The sequence below is a fragment of the Mesoplodon densirostris genome, chromosome 4 (genome assembly GCF_025265405.1).
Source record: "Mesoplodon densirostris isolate mMesDen1 chromosome 4, mMesDen1 primary haplotype, whole genome shotgun sequence".
Taxonomy (NCBI): domain Eukaryota; kingdom Metazoa; phylum Chordata; class Mammalia; order Artiodactyla; family Ziphiidae; genus Mesoplodon; species Mesoplodon densirostris.
In genome coordinates this window covers 137,739,714-137,754,673 of record NC_082664.1, presented here as the reverse complement: position 1 = coordinate 137,754,673, position 14,960 = coordinate 137,739,714, and the positions used below count along the sequence as shown (strand labels likewise).

The window sequence follows — 14,960 nt, the reverse complement described above, 5'->3', positions numbered from 1 at the left end:
CTCAAGGGGCAGATGCTGTATGTAATACAGATGGGGTTGACTTCCCCAGAAGTCCTTCTCCCAGAAGGAGTGTCTAAGCTCTAAACTATCTCTTTCCCTGAAAGACAAATGCTTACACATGTAACGTATCTCTGTGAGGACCTGGAATTTGACATTCAGTGTAGACTCACTGTTCATGAAATCAACTTAAAGTACCATTTTAGAACATTAAAAACAACGTCCACTTCCTACTGTTAAGTTACACTGATGATCTTCTTTATACTTTAGATATGCAATTAAAACAAATCAAAACCAAAATTAAAGGCCGAACCATAAAAGCACACTGCAATTTCAGAACCTTTAATGCAGCGGAGTACAAAATCACAGTCAGGAAAGGGGCTAGCTTCCCTTCAACCTAGTAAAACGCAAAAAGCACTATCAAAAAAATCAAATGAAGATCCCATTTGACTTTTTCCCATCAAACTTCTCAGTCCAAAAGTATATATCACATTAAGTCATCACACTTCAAATGTATAGTATGCTTTATGTACATGTTGCTTACGCAGGCCAATAATACTGTGCATGGGTAGATCACTCTGCCACTTACAAAGTGATACGACTTTTTATATCTGATTTGATCTTCACACATACCCCATGAAGTATGGCAATGGCTATTATTTATAATGTACAAATGGAAACAACAGAAGCTCATAAGTTAAATTATTTGTCAACATCATTAAACGTCCTGACTCCCAATCCAATTCTCTTTTCACATTTCATCATGCTGGCAACATGAACCAGAAATAAGGTTTTAGGAAAGTGCTTTATGGACAAATACTGAAGAAAAAGTAGATTTCTGACTTGCTGCTAATACTAATATTTCCTTGCTAATACTTCCTTCAGAAAACTCTATAAGCTCTTAAGCAGGTTTCCACACCTTAAACGTCCCTTGGAAAAAAAATCCTCTAAATTATCAGTTAGTTGCAATCCTCCCCATATTACAGATTTAAATTTCACCTTAGAACTCAAACTGAGATTTTTATTTTCAAGTTTATCTGGTGCAATACATCAAACATGACCTTTTAAACCAACTCATTTTTTTTAACTGTTTTAATTTAGTCAAAACTGCAGAACTGCCAGACAGACAAACATGGTAAGATATCACTTATACGTGGAACCTGAACAATACAACAAACTAGTGAATATAACAAAAAAAAGAAGCAGACTTACAGATATAGAGAACAAACTAGTGGTTGGGCGGCGGGCGATACAGGGTAGGGGAGTGGGAAGTACAAACTACTGGGTGTAAGATAGGCTCAAGGATATATTGTACAACATGGAAAATAGAGCCAATATTTTGTAATAATTGTAAATGGAAAGTAACCTTTAAAAACTGTGTAACAAATTTTTACAAATAAATTTAAAAACAAAACAAAAACTATACAACTCCCAGGAAGAAAATTCTTGAAAATGTAAGTTATCACCTACAATATGGCAACTTCCTCATCTTAACCACTCACAAACACAAAAACAATTCAGCCTCTAGTAGTTCTGCATTGTTAGATGAGTCTGCATTTTCTGTTTTAAAATACCCTGGGCTTAACAGGCCTTGCAGTGTGTCCATATTCTTTACATGTCAGAAACTACTACTTCTAATCTCTCAGTTCAAACTCACCTAATTTTTTAAATATTTAACTTAGATAAAATACAATTACACAACCTAGACAATACTGTGGAACCAGTTAGTAAATCAGACATGTTAAGTAATTATGAATGTTTCTTATGCCCTGTAAATGAACCCAAATTTTTAGTGAGATATTGAGCCAACAAAGGGCACAAAATACACAAAATAAAACAATAGAAAATATTGAAAAGAAACTGAAATTTGAGGAGAGAAGCAATGCTCCAAAGAAAAGAACCTAAGAAAACAAAGTATGACTTCTACAGCTTAAAAAACAAAAAAGCAAAAAAATAAAAACAAAAACAAAGCTTCAGAATGGCTATTTTATTGAGTTAATGGACACTTGGAATTGAGGTAAACCCCATTTTTTCAAGACTGATAACTGCAAAAATACATAGACTATTCCTATCAAAAAACAATGTGGCCCTTTCTTTATGACAGAAAACAAAATGTGGGCTAAATATGCTACTTACCCAACCATATCCAACATATCCATAATAGAAAATGAAACAAAAACATAATCCAGAATATCAGGCATATAAAACATAGTATTGATACTTAAAATGACTTGATGAAAACAAGCTTAAAGCCCCCATTTTATAATAATGTTTAACTTCTTTATTTCCACTGGCAAATGTTTACAAATAATAAATGAAAAATCCTGCTACATCCCAGATCTTTTATATGCCCATGCTTTGTCACCTTGAGTTATAGTAATAATCAAGATTCCACTCCCTTAATTGAAGAAAAGTAAGCAATTTTGTCTTGATTTTACTATACAAAATGAAAAGAAAACATCAAAATAAGACGAGATGTACAAATGCTAAGAACTACTGTCATATTTTTTGTTTCCTTTCCAGTCCAACCAATGCATTTCTTGTCACTTCTTAACAACTAACATATACATTTAAACTTGTTATTCACAGAGTCTGTGGATGCAGTAACAGGGGCTCTGCCTATGTTGTTTGCAGTTGTTATTTGCTTTTTAAAATTAATGTTTAAAGAGTCTGTATAACTGGAATTGCTGCACCTGTGTCCTTTTTTTAATTAAGGTTTTTTCCTATAGAAAATTTGGAAAATACCAAAAAGTTTAAAGAAAAAACTAATTTGTAGTTTCACCATCAAATCACTTTTATAACTATTACACTCCTTTGAGTCTTATTTCTAATAGACATCGAATCACTTCTAGTCCTATGGTTTAGTTAACAAAATTAGTATTACACTACTTTCTAACCTACTTTCATTTAAAAACTAGTATTTCCCACACCCTCAAATATTATTTGAGAGCGATTTTTAATAGTTTCTTTAATTAGAATCTCATCCTTAGGTTGGGTAAAGGATTAGAAATTATTTATTAAAATAATACTCTCACTTTCTCCCTTCCCTTCCCCTTTATGACCATAGCTCAGGGAAGTATAGTAAACCACTCACACTAGCGTCCAAGGTGTGATAAATACCCCCCTGAGAAAGGTGGGGCCTAGTAAGATTCAAACGTTAAGCCAAAGATACGATAAGCTAATAATGACATTTCAAGTACCGTCCAGTACATGTGACCTTATTTGAGGAGGCAAATCTCCTAAAATTCGCAGTACTAAAATAATTAGCTATTCTAGCTACAAGGCGGCTCCATTCTATTTTTTAATAAAGCCAGACTGAGTGCAAATTTCACCCACTCAACAAAGTACCTAATTGGCTGAGTTCGTTAAAACTGGCGCTCCCAAAAGCAAAAAGTTGATTCGTTAAACAAAGATAAACAGTAACGCGTACAACGCACGGTGTGACCTGCTGCTATGGAGGGCTTATCGATTAGGAAGGGGACTGGTGGAGGGCGAAAAGGATAGACAGGGAGATTTGATCATTATCAGCCAGGCTCACAAGCAGAAATCTCAAACACATTATTTAATCTTTCTCTCCCTGTCATCACGGGGCTCAAACGTCACCAAAAAAGCCCGGCCGGCTGAAAACCCGGCGGGGTGACGCACATAACATCTTACCATATGGATTCTCATCAATCAGGACCGAGGAGAGCCTTAAGCCAGCCCAGCGGAGGAAGGCGGGTGCGTCCCCTGGGCTGTCGGCTTCCTCACACTCCCGGCACACCGCTCGCGTCTGCAACGCAGGGAACCGAGGCTGCAGGACCACCGAACCGGCTCCGCCACGGGGGATGCAGACTCGCCTTCCGAGGAGGCCACCCAGGCGGCCGCAAACACCGAGCGTCTAGGGTCAAGCCCCCCTTCGGCGGAAACCCCGCGACCGCCTCCGCCAGGCGGCTGAGCCAGGACCCCGACAGTTGGCCCGGACTCCCCTCCTGGGGTCCAAACTCGCCCAGGGCCGTACCTGAAGGAGCAGCGCCACCTCCGCCCGACGGCGTTAGCTGTCGCGGTGGCGGCGGTCACAGCTCCGAGAGCAGTGACGCCTCTCATAAAAACAACAACCTGCTCGCAGGCGACCGCAGCCGAAAGGCAGTGGGCGGCGGGGCGCCGCGGCGCATGCCGGGACTCGTAGTCCCGCCCGCGCCTTATACCAGGCGGCGGCGGACGGAAGAACTACGACTCCCGAAAAGGAGCGCAGCCCGCCGCCGGCAGGCTGCAGGAAGCTGGGCCCCGCGGCCGTGATCCTCACAACATCCGGGCCCCGGCACTGCAGAGGCGGCGCGGCCGGTTACTGTGGAGATGGCCTGGTACAGCCCCTCCGAAGGATTCCACCCTGGAGAACGACTCCCGGGATTAGGCCGATTAGTTTACACGTATCCATCCAGCCGACGGTTCGCTTTCTCTTTGCTGCTTTAATTGGGTGTAGTAAAAGTCGGCGCTCGCTGGCCTTGCCATCCGCTGCAGGAAAAAACTGCGTTTGCCGAAAAAAATAAAGAAGATATCGAGAATGACCGAGTGCGACTGGGTGGGTTTGGGCAGAGGGCTGGATGTTTTTGATTGTCGGTACTCTTTACTATAAATTTGGGGCACCCCACACTCCCACCCACCCCCACCCTCCAGAAGAAAACCATCGTTGTAGGCAACCACTGGGCTACACAGATGTAACATGCATTGCATTAAGCCAGAATTGCCTCTGAAGGTATAAAGATGATTGGGGATGGTATACAACTCATGCCCCATTGCGAAATGCCGTGATGGTTTTGAACAAGAAAAACGTACCTTGTTAATTTGACATCTGTTTACATTGTGTCTTGTTCAAAACAGGATATGAGGGGGAAAAAGGATATGGTGCATTTATACTCGCTGTTGATGGAAACAGTAGAAAGTTAAGGTTTAATTCTCTGTCACATAATTGTGGCCAGAAAAAGATAAATTAAGAAAAACATGAACAAGGAGGATGGTGGGCCTGAGGAGAGACAAAAAGGTGCCTCAAAATTAGACTTACAGGGTTTTTTTGCTTTTGGTGTTACTGTAGTTAATATCAACTGTGACACAAAACCAAAAAAAAAAAGATTTTTAATTTTATAATTACAGCTTCTATAACGGGCATTTTTATTATTTCAGTAGCTTGTTATTTATCTTTATAAAAATGTGTGTGTGTTTATAACAAAAGACTTGGAAAAGTCAAAGTGGCCTGGTTTTCTCTAATTCTAGGAGAGCCTGAAAATTAAATTAGTAAGGAAGCTAATACCATCTATTTGTAGATTTTCGTTCTTTTCAAGGCACTTGCACAGTCTAATTTTAGACTTAATCGATTTTAAAAGATTCATTTATAATTTTCATTAACCTTCTCCTTCAGTAACAGTTGCTGACCCAATGTATAACCTAGCAGAGAATTTAAAGTAATCTTTTTAGGGCCTCCCTGGTGGCGCAGTGGTTGAGAGTCCGCCTGCCGATGCAGGGGATACGGGTTCGTGCCCCGGTCTGGGAGGATCCCATATGCCGCGGAGCGGCTGGGCCCGTGAGCCATGGCCGCTGAGCCTGCGCGTCCGGAGCCTGTGCTCCGCAACGGGAGAGGCCACAACAGTGAGAGGCCCGCATACCGCAAAAAGAAAAAAAAATAAAAAAAAAATAATAATAAAATAAAGTAATCTTTTTATTATTCTTTATATTAGGCTGTTTTGTTTTTGATTGTATCTGTTTTGAACTCTACATTTTAAGAATACCAGATTTGAAGAGGTCGAAACCCAAATAAGAAAGTTGCAGTGAGGGCCTAGGACATAAAGTAAAAGCAAGGGGTATTTTGTTTCCAAGTCCATAAACATTTATGAATTGTCCTGGAGGTCTAAAAGATTTCGGTAGACACTAACTTTTACAGATTGTGGGGTACGGATTATGCCAACAAAATTTTTCAGCTAACTTGTCTTCTATTTTGACTAGATTCTGTTTTCTGTATTCCATTTTGAGTCAAAGTTGATCAGAATTTTAGAGCCAGTTGCAGAAGGTGATTTGAAAGTCACAACCTCTGGGACTGAGGTTGCCCTGGGCAACCTGACTGGTGTCCATAAAGTAAATTAGGGTTGGTACTTTTTCTCACAAGTCACAGGGCAGCACCTTCCACCTAAGAAACCTTCCATGTGCTGAGAGAACCTAGACATTTTGAGAAAGCTGACCTGTTGTGATGCCGTAGGATTCTGGTGACTTACTATTCTCCAATGTCTGTGCTCTTGATATTTAAAACAAATTAATAAGCAGTGTCAAAAAAGAATAAACAGCAAGATCTGATGAGTTCTACTTCCAGCTTTGCCAGCTTCCTACAAGATAATGAGTGTTAGTAAATGGTAGCACACTACTGTAAAGTTTTCTTAACCTGTACATTTCAGAACTGAATTCTGGAAGATCATGCATATGCATTGAAGTATACCTGCAAAAAAGAAAATGGTAAAAATTGGTTCCATTTATATAGCAGCGTATCATTTACATCCGATTTTCTTTCATTTCCACAACCACAGGAACTATGGCAGGTTAGGGGTTTTTTTCCCCTTTTTTACCAACTTTACAGACAATATAAAAACAAAGGTGCAGTGATGATAAAGGATTGGAATCTAGGTCACAAGGTTCTTGCCTGTGCTACTCCTCCAACACTCTATTATACTTCTTCAAATCTGAACAAGAGAAAAGACAGTGGAGTAAATACTTCACATTTGCAGGTTTGAACTCAAGATTTCAAAACAGATAGGTTCCTGACAGTGGGGAACTTAACTTTGCAGAGACATAAAGTAGAATAACCCAGGAATTCAGAGTGAACTGGGTTAGTCTAAGAGGAACCGAACTAATCTGACCCAGATTTGATCCTCACTTAAGCCTGACACAACAACTTGGTCAATATTCTTTCCTCCGTTTTAGAGTTGGAGAAAGTGAGATTATATGCTTGCTAGTTTTAAGGATTTAGAATGCTGAAAGGGTCTCAGCCTCATGAATCACAAGAATCTACTATAGAGTCTTCAAAGCAAAAGAATTTTAATGCATATAAACAACCTTCTATTTAATGCAACCTTAAAAAGTCAGAGTTACAGTACCCTGCCAATCTCTATGAGGTTAGATATAATAACATAATTTATGATCTGGAAGGACTTAGATCTCAAGTATTCCAGAAGTTGCCAAATTTGGAGGGTTTTTTAACTACCAAAATTTTTTGCCTACATGGACACCACAGAATCATTTTTAAGAGCCTTATCACAAGTAAATATACACTTCATGTTTTTCACATACCTCAAAATCACTTTCCTATTGCTACATTTGGAGAGCCCTTATATCCTCAGATTAGAAAAAGAAAAAAACTATCTAATCCATTTCCTCTGTTTTATATTTTTGGACAAGGGATTTGAATCCTTGCAAAATAATTTCATTAAAGTCACGCAGCTCTTATCACTGGCAACATCAGAACCCAGAACTGGTGACACCTAATATTTGAAGGTGAAGACCTACATTTTTTTTAAATAACCGGTTTCCCAACATTATTGAGCTGGTTTCCTATGTGCTTGTCTTCTATGTAATAAAATGTAAGTTCTAGGAACTTTAGATTGTTGATCACTATTTTTCCAGCATCTAACAATGCCTGGTACACAGTGGGTACTCAGTATTTGTTGAATGAGTGATAAACAAGGTCCATAGAGTCTGTTCCATTTGAATTCTTTCACCTTCATTATTGAAGCTTGATGTTTTTTATAGACTTGACTTTACTAAGGATAAGCATGTTATATGCATTGCTAGAGAGCAATATGCACTTTTGTACCCATTCTTTTTAATATCTTGCTCCCTCCCTCCCCAAATAGCTAAGTTCTGTATATTTTAAATATTTATTAAATTTATTATATATGTTAATTACATATTAAATTGTAGTAAATGGCACCACCATCTACCCAAATGTTTGTCCAGAAATGTGGGAGTCTTTCTTGATCTGTCCCTCTTCCTCACTACCCACATCCAATCAATCACCAGGTCCAATGAATTCTACTTCCAAAATGTGTCTCAAATTTATTTACTAGTCTCTCTATACCACCATTCTTCTATAAATCATCATCGTCAGTCACATGGAATACTGAAGCTCCTCTCCACATCCATTCAAGTCTCTGACGGCAGCCAAAGTAATCTTACTAAAAAGAATATTACATCATGACATGCTTCTCCTTAAAACACTTCAATAGCTTTCCATTGCTTTTACCATAAAGATCTAAACTTTTCACATAGCCAACCAGACCCTTCAGGATCTGGCTCCTGCCCCTCTATTCTCATCTGCAGCCATTTTCACTCTAACTTACTCCACTTTGGCCATGCTTTTTCTTTGTGCCCTCCTCTATCTTTTCCTTCCTTGCCTTCCAGTCTTAAGATTCAGCGACACTTCACCAGAGGGCCTTCCTAGGCCCTCACACTAGGTTAGAACCCCCTATATGTCTTCATAAATATCCTGAATTTTTTTCTTCATAGCACTTACCACAATTATAATTAGTCAGTTGTATAATTATTTGCTTAATGGCTATCCCCCACACAGTTAAGATCCCTGAATGTTTATCTTGTTCCCTTTTCACTCTGAAATTAAGCTGTACGTCTTCAAACTATGACCCATTGCAGTCTTACTCTATAAGTTACACGTTTTTATAAATTCTCATAGTTCTAGTACAGGATTTTAAAAAGCTACCTTGTACATACTTTTGACAAGTTTGCTCTGTACAGATATATATAATTTAATGGGTACTCTTCAACGTCCTCCAGAGAAAAGGACTCCTAAAAGGAGAGTAGATGGGGCTAAGTTTTTGTTTTCTTCTCTATTATTTTTCCAGCTTTATTGAGATATAATTGACATATAACATTGTGTAAGTTTAAGGTACAACATGATGCTTTCATATACATATATACTGTGAAATGATTAACAATAAGATTAGTTAATATGTCCATCACCTCACATAATTACAAATTTTTGTGTGTGGGTATGGTGAGAACATCTACTCTTTTAGCAACTTTCAATTATATAATACAGTATTGTTAACTGTAGCCACCATACTGTACGTTAGATCCCTAGAACTTACTCTTCTTACAACTGGAAGTTTGTACCCTTTGACCAACATCTCTCTATTTCCCCCATCCCCAGCCCCTGGCAACCACCATCCTGCTCTGAGTTTGACTTTTTTTTTAGATTCCACATATATGTGAGATCATACTGTATTTGTCTTTCTCCGTCTGACTTAACTTCACTTAGCATAATGCTCTCAGGTTCCATCCATGTTGCTGCAAATGGCAGGATCCCTTCCTTTTTTATGGCTGATAGTATTTCGTTGTGTGTGTGTCTATACCAAAATTTCTTCATCCATTCATCTGTTGATGAATACTTAGGTTGTTTCCATGTCTTAGCTATTGTGAATGCTGCAGTGAACATGGGAGTACAGATATCTCTTCAAGATGTGATTTCATTTCCTTCGGATATATGCCCAGAAGTGGAATTGCTGGATCATGTGATAGTTCTATTTTTAGGTTTTTTGGTTGTTTTTTAATTTATTTATTTTTGGCTGCGTTGGGTCTTCGTTGCTGCGCGCGGGCTTTCTCTAGTTGTGGTGCGCGGGCTTCTCTTTGCGGTGGCTTCTCTTGTCGCGGAGCAAGGCTCTGGGTGCTCAGGCTTCAGTAGTTGTGGCACATGGGTTCAGTAGTTGTGGCTCGCAGGCTCTAGAGCTCAGGCTCAGTAGTTGTGGTGCATGGGCTTCGTTGCTCCGCGGCATGTGCAATCTTCCCAGAGCAGGGCTTGAACCCACGTCCGCTGCATTGGCAGGCGGATTCTTAACCACTGCGCCACCAGGGAAGTCCCGTATTTTTAGTTTTTTGAGGAACCTCCATACTGTTTTCCACAGTGGCTGCACCAATTTACATTCCCACCAACAGTGCATGAGGGTTCCCTTTTCTCCACATCCTCGCCAACTCTTATTCTCTCTTAACTTTATAATAGCCATTCTTCAGGTGTGGATTGATATCTCATCGTGGTTTAGATTTGCATTTCTCTGATGATTAAGGATGTTGAACATCTTTTCATGTACCTGTTGGCCATCTATATGTCTTCTTGGGGAAAAATGTCTGTTCAGATCCTCTGCCCATTATTTAATTATATTGTTTGGTTTTTTGCTATTGAATTGTATGAGTTCTAAAGATATTTTGGAAATTAACCCCTTATCTGATGTATGCTTTGCAAATGTTTTCTCCCGTTCCAAGGCTGCCTCTTCCTTCTGCTGTTCTTGTGCTGCACAGAAGCTTTTTTGTTTGACGTAATCACACTTATTGATTTTTGCTTTTATTACTTGTACTTTTGTTGTCATATCCAAAAAATTACCAAGACCAACTCCAAGGAGCTTTTTCCCTATGTTTTCTTCTAGGAGTTTTACGGTGTCAGATCTTACATTTGTCTTTGATCTTTTTCGAGTCACTTTTTGTGAGTAGCGGGGTAAGAAAGGCTTAAGACTAAGTTTAAATAATTCTGTTTTTTTCAGAACTTTATAATTGAGAATTATTTTATGCATTTATCTTTTAGGATAAGAAAAGTACTTCAGCTTCAAATTCAGAAACAGAAATGAAACCTGAAAAACTGCCTCCTTGTGTGAACCCTGGCAATCCTGTGTTTTCATGTATGTTGGACCCAAAGACACTCCATACAGCTACCTCACTATCAAAACCTAAGATGATTATGTATAAAACCAATTCAAGTAATTATGGTGAATTTTTACCCATGCCACAGTTTTTCCCCTGCTATTATACTCCAAAGGACCAAGCATTTTCAAGCAATATCAGAGCTACTGGATTTTATCAAAGTAACACTCTAAACACTGCACCTGACAGAACAAGAACCCTTGATTTTCCTAATTTTCAACACACTCTATGAAAATATATTACTCTTAAATAAAGAGAAAATATACTCGGGAAAAATGAGTTTTAAATCTAAGGCTAGGATAGCTAATTTGAAATATAAAAAGATTTGAATTAATTTTTTTTAAATACCTTTAAGAAATAAAGCATTTCAACTGATAACTGAATGACAGTGACTTCTTAAATAAAAATGTGTTCAAAATAGAATAAAAGGTAGAAAGCATTTTATTAAACCTAGCTTTATTTAGTTCATGTAGTCCAAAAGCTTCAAAAGGCTTTCAGGATCTCAACTGTCTACTGAGTATATTTATCAAGACAAAGGAACACAGGAACTCTAATTTTGAAAACTGAATTAAGGAAGATTCTGACGAGTAATTTCCTACTTTTCTGTTATTTCAACTAATAGCTTAGAACCTGGGGAATGTTAGTTCACACTGCTAAACTGGTGGAAGACAGGACTTGTTATTCATTCATTCATTTAGCAAATATTTATTGAACACCTACTTATGGCAGGTGCTATACGATGCAAATGGAACACAAATAGAAAACAGTGTCTTTTATTGTTTCAATAAACAATATTTGGGGGGAATGAGGGTAGCAAATTAATAATACATGATAATTTATGTAATGTAAACTATGTAAAAGGTCTTTCAGACACAAAGAATTGCTTAAATTGAGACCAAGGAGATCAAGAGAAACATTCTGGAGAAGGTAAAGCCAAATCAAAGGAAAGGTCCATCCAGGCAGAAGAAACCTTATGTATACAACAATGAAAATGTGAGACAATGTTGCACATTTTTACAAGTGCAATTACTTTTTTTTTTTTTTTTTTTTTTGCCTCATCATGCAGCTTGGGGGATCTTAGTTCCCCGGCCAGGGATTGAACCCAGGCTGTGAAAGCGAGGAGTCCTAACCACCGGACCACCAAGGAATTCCCTAAATGTAACTACTTTGCTACATCTTTAACACAGAGCATGAGCAGTGGTAGATGATGGGCTATACAATTCTTTAAACTCTGTAATTCCACTATATAGGGAGATTTATTTCAGCTGCCATCTGTTGAAACCTCCTGTTCAGTTGGATCTGAGTACCTTTACTGGAAAAAAAAAAAATCACTTCTTATTTTTCCCTGTTGGTTTCAGGTTCAGGATATTAACATCAATTAGAAAAAATAATCCTGTGAGTCACTAGGGGACCAGAAAAGTTGAATCTTCTGTTTACAAAAATGGCTTGATGTGAGGAAACAGCTCAAACTCCGCAGCCTCATGAAATTCTTTCAAATATCCCCAAATATGATATTTGGCACAAGAAAGAAAAAAAATTAGTTTTGTTCACTTCCTCTGAAACATCAAAAATCAAGGCACTGCACAAGATTTCCAGGCAAATGATGCAACAGAATTTGAGTTTACCAGTTTTTTCTCTGCATAAAGTATACAAACCCTTTTCCCCCTTCACTGTAGGTGCTTGATTTGTAGAAAGTGAAGTCAACTTTTTAATATGTAGAATCTAGAGGTTAACCTAAAGTTCCTTACTATGACAGGTGGTTAGGCCTTTCGTTTTGCTGTTGTTGCTAAAATTCTTAGGAAGGATGAGTATCTTGGAATCAAGCATATTGTCTGGAATGCAATTATGTAGTCATTCAGTGCCTATCAAAGTCCAGGGACTATTGTAGGCACTAGAATAGAGCTTGCCTTCATGGAGGTTAGATTCTAATAAATTCTAATAGGGGAAAACAGACCAAAAGACATATGTATAAATATGTATACATATTTATATATAAATGTTACAGAACACAAATGTTTATATGCTTATGTTATACATATATGTATAACATAGACATATATACATGTGTAAATATGTAAATGTAAAATATGTGTACATATTTACATGTAAATACTTATGTCCATATATGTATAACATTTATGTATTTATGGTACATAAATTTTATTTATGTAAATATTTTATTTGCATGTTACTAGCATGTAAATATTTATATATGTCTATATGTATACAACACACCAGGCGATAAAAGTTATGGGGAGAGAATAATTTAGGGTTGGGGCAGGAGTGCTTGGGCAAGGAGGTATTTTAGGTAGGGGAGGGTCTGATAAGTTGGTATTTGACCACACCCCTGAAGGAAGTGAAGGGAAAGTCAAGCTGTTGAGGCAACTGAATATCAAGTCTGGCATTCAAGGGAGAAGCTGAATATAATCAACATAAACAACATCCACACAAAGATATTATTTAAAATCATGAGATAAGACAACAAAGTGTAGGTAGAAAAAAGAACAGAGGACTACTAATCCCTAAGGAACTCCAACATTTAGAAGTCAGGGGAATGACTAGGAATAAACAAATGAGACCAAGAAGAAGTAACTAGTGAAGTAGGAAGAAATTAGTAAGACTGTGATGCCTTAGAAGCCATGTAAGGAACTTGTTTCCAGAACAGGGAATGATCCAGCTGTGTGAAATTATCTTGGAAGCTAACACATAAACTGAGACCTGGGGGTTTGATTAGGCAATGTGGAAATCAGTGGTGTCCTCAACAAGAAGTGTTTCAGTGAGGTCTAGAGAGAACTATCGGAATAGGTTTAAGAAAGGCTGCAACTCTGCACAGTTATCGCTCAGCACTAATCCACAGCCCATGGGAAGAAGAGAGTGCAGGCAAAATGTGAGGAGCACCCAAACTAAGGAGCTCTGGGAGGAAGAAGAAGAGACAAATCCAGGAGACTTTTAGAATCCTCAGTTGTGGGCTTGTCCATTCCTGGATCTAGGAGCCAGCTGTCTCATTGGTAACAGAATGCTGGAGTCTCCTCTGGGCCTGCATCCCTGGTTCACTTTGTGCACCTTGGAGCCTGGAAACTTGGAGACTGGAGACTTCTTCAGCTTTGCAGCCACTCTTCTTCCACTAGAGCCCAAGAAAGCGCACAAAGCCCTGAGATGTAAAACGATGGAGAAATGGGTGCCCTGGTGGAAGTGTCTTGTCCACAGCCACCGAGCTATTCCCCAGTGATATCCGGGTTTGAAACTTGATTGCTTTGCTTTCCACCCCGATGAACTCCCTAGAGGAAGGAAGCATGTCGGGTTGGAATCTCTGAAGCCCATGGCACCTGGCCCTGCAGCTAGTATCCCCTAGGCCCTCAGAGCACGTGGGGTAAGAAGAGGGCGTGGCCAATAAGGAATGAGGGAGAGAGATCAGAAATCACCAGAGCCCTGGGGCCTGCAGGACAGTCTGCTTTGACCATAAGCTCCGTAAAGGTGAGGGCCAGGTCTGGCTGGTTGATCCTTAATTCCTCAATACCTGGCATGGTGCCCTGTGGGCAAGCAGCTCCTGTCCAGCAGCCCCTCTCCCAGGATGCTGGCTTTCACCTGGATGCTGCCACCGCCACCTCTTCCCCTGTCTCTGCAGGGCAGGTGGGCAAGCGGCTTCCCTTTGTGGGCAGCTGCTGGGGGCATAATGTCTCTAACTACTTCTGGGAAGCTACCCAAACCTCTGTAAATAGTCACTTCACTAAAAAGCCTTTTAAACACCGCAGCTGAGTGTACTCTCTGTTTCCTGCCTGGACTCTGACAGGTCCTTAAAGGGAAGAAAATAGGGAAAGAATCAACAGGAGCCTGGAAGGATAAGGGGGCTTCGCAGAAGCACGTATACAGCCCCGGGAGGAACAATTCTCGTTATTCCCTGTACTCCCCCACTGAGGGGGAAAAGGACTTAGAAAGGACTGTGTGAGGCCCACTACACGATGGCCGGCCTGAGTCACCCCAGCTATCCCGTGGTTAGTGGCTCTCTTCTCTCTATGCCCCTCAGTGTTTGGTTCTATCTAGATAGGAATCCTTGATAAGGTGGGATTATAATTTACTACTTTATAGGCCTGTCCCCCACACTGGACTGAAAACTCCTCAAAGGCAAAGATTTGGGTTTTGGCCATTTCTGGATCCTGCCCAGTTTCTCACAGGCTGCCGGGCACAGAGGAAGCCCTTGAATGGATTCGCGTGAAGAAGGAATGAAGGTTTCTCCCACAAAT

At 39.5% G+C, this 14,960-nt stretch overlaps 2 protein-coding genes across 4 annotated transcripts in view; one reads left to right on the top strand and one right to left on the bottom strand.

The window, feature by feature from the left end:
- The window catches only part of CCPG1 (cell cycle progression 1), a 39,502-nt gene extending 35,391 nt beyond the window's left edge, over positions 1-4,111 (bottom strand). For 2 of the 3 annotated variants that reach the window (XM_060097310.1, XM_060097312.1), the window contains exon 1: positions 3,655-4,111. The gene's annotated coding sequence lies outside the window, so the exon portion shown is untranslated. The remainder of the gene's footprint in view (positions 1-3,654) is intronic. The other variant, XM_060097311.1, reaches the window with a different exon arrangement.
- A 156-nt stretch (positions 4,112-4,267) lies between these two features.
- On the top strand, positions 4,268-10,985 carry PIERCE2 (piercer of microtubule wall 2). The gene is made up of 2 exons (XM_060095288.1): positions 4,268-4,558; positions 10,604-10,985. The coding sequence occupies exons 1-2, from the start codon at positions 4,541-4,543 to the stop codon at positions 10,949-10,951; spliced, it is 366 nt and encodes a 121-aa protein (XP_059951271.1). The 5' UTR covers positions 4,268-4,540; the 3' UTR covers positions 10,952-10,985.
- Positions 10,986-14,960: the final 3,975 nt, after the last annotated feature.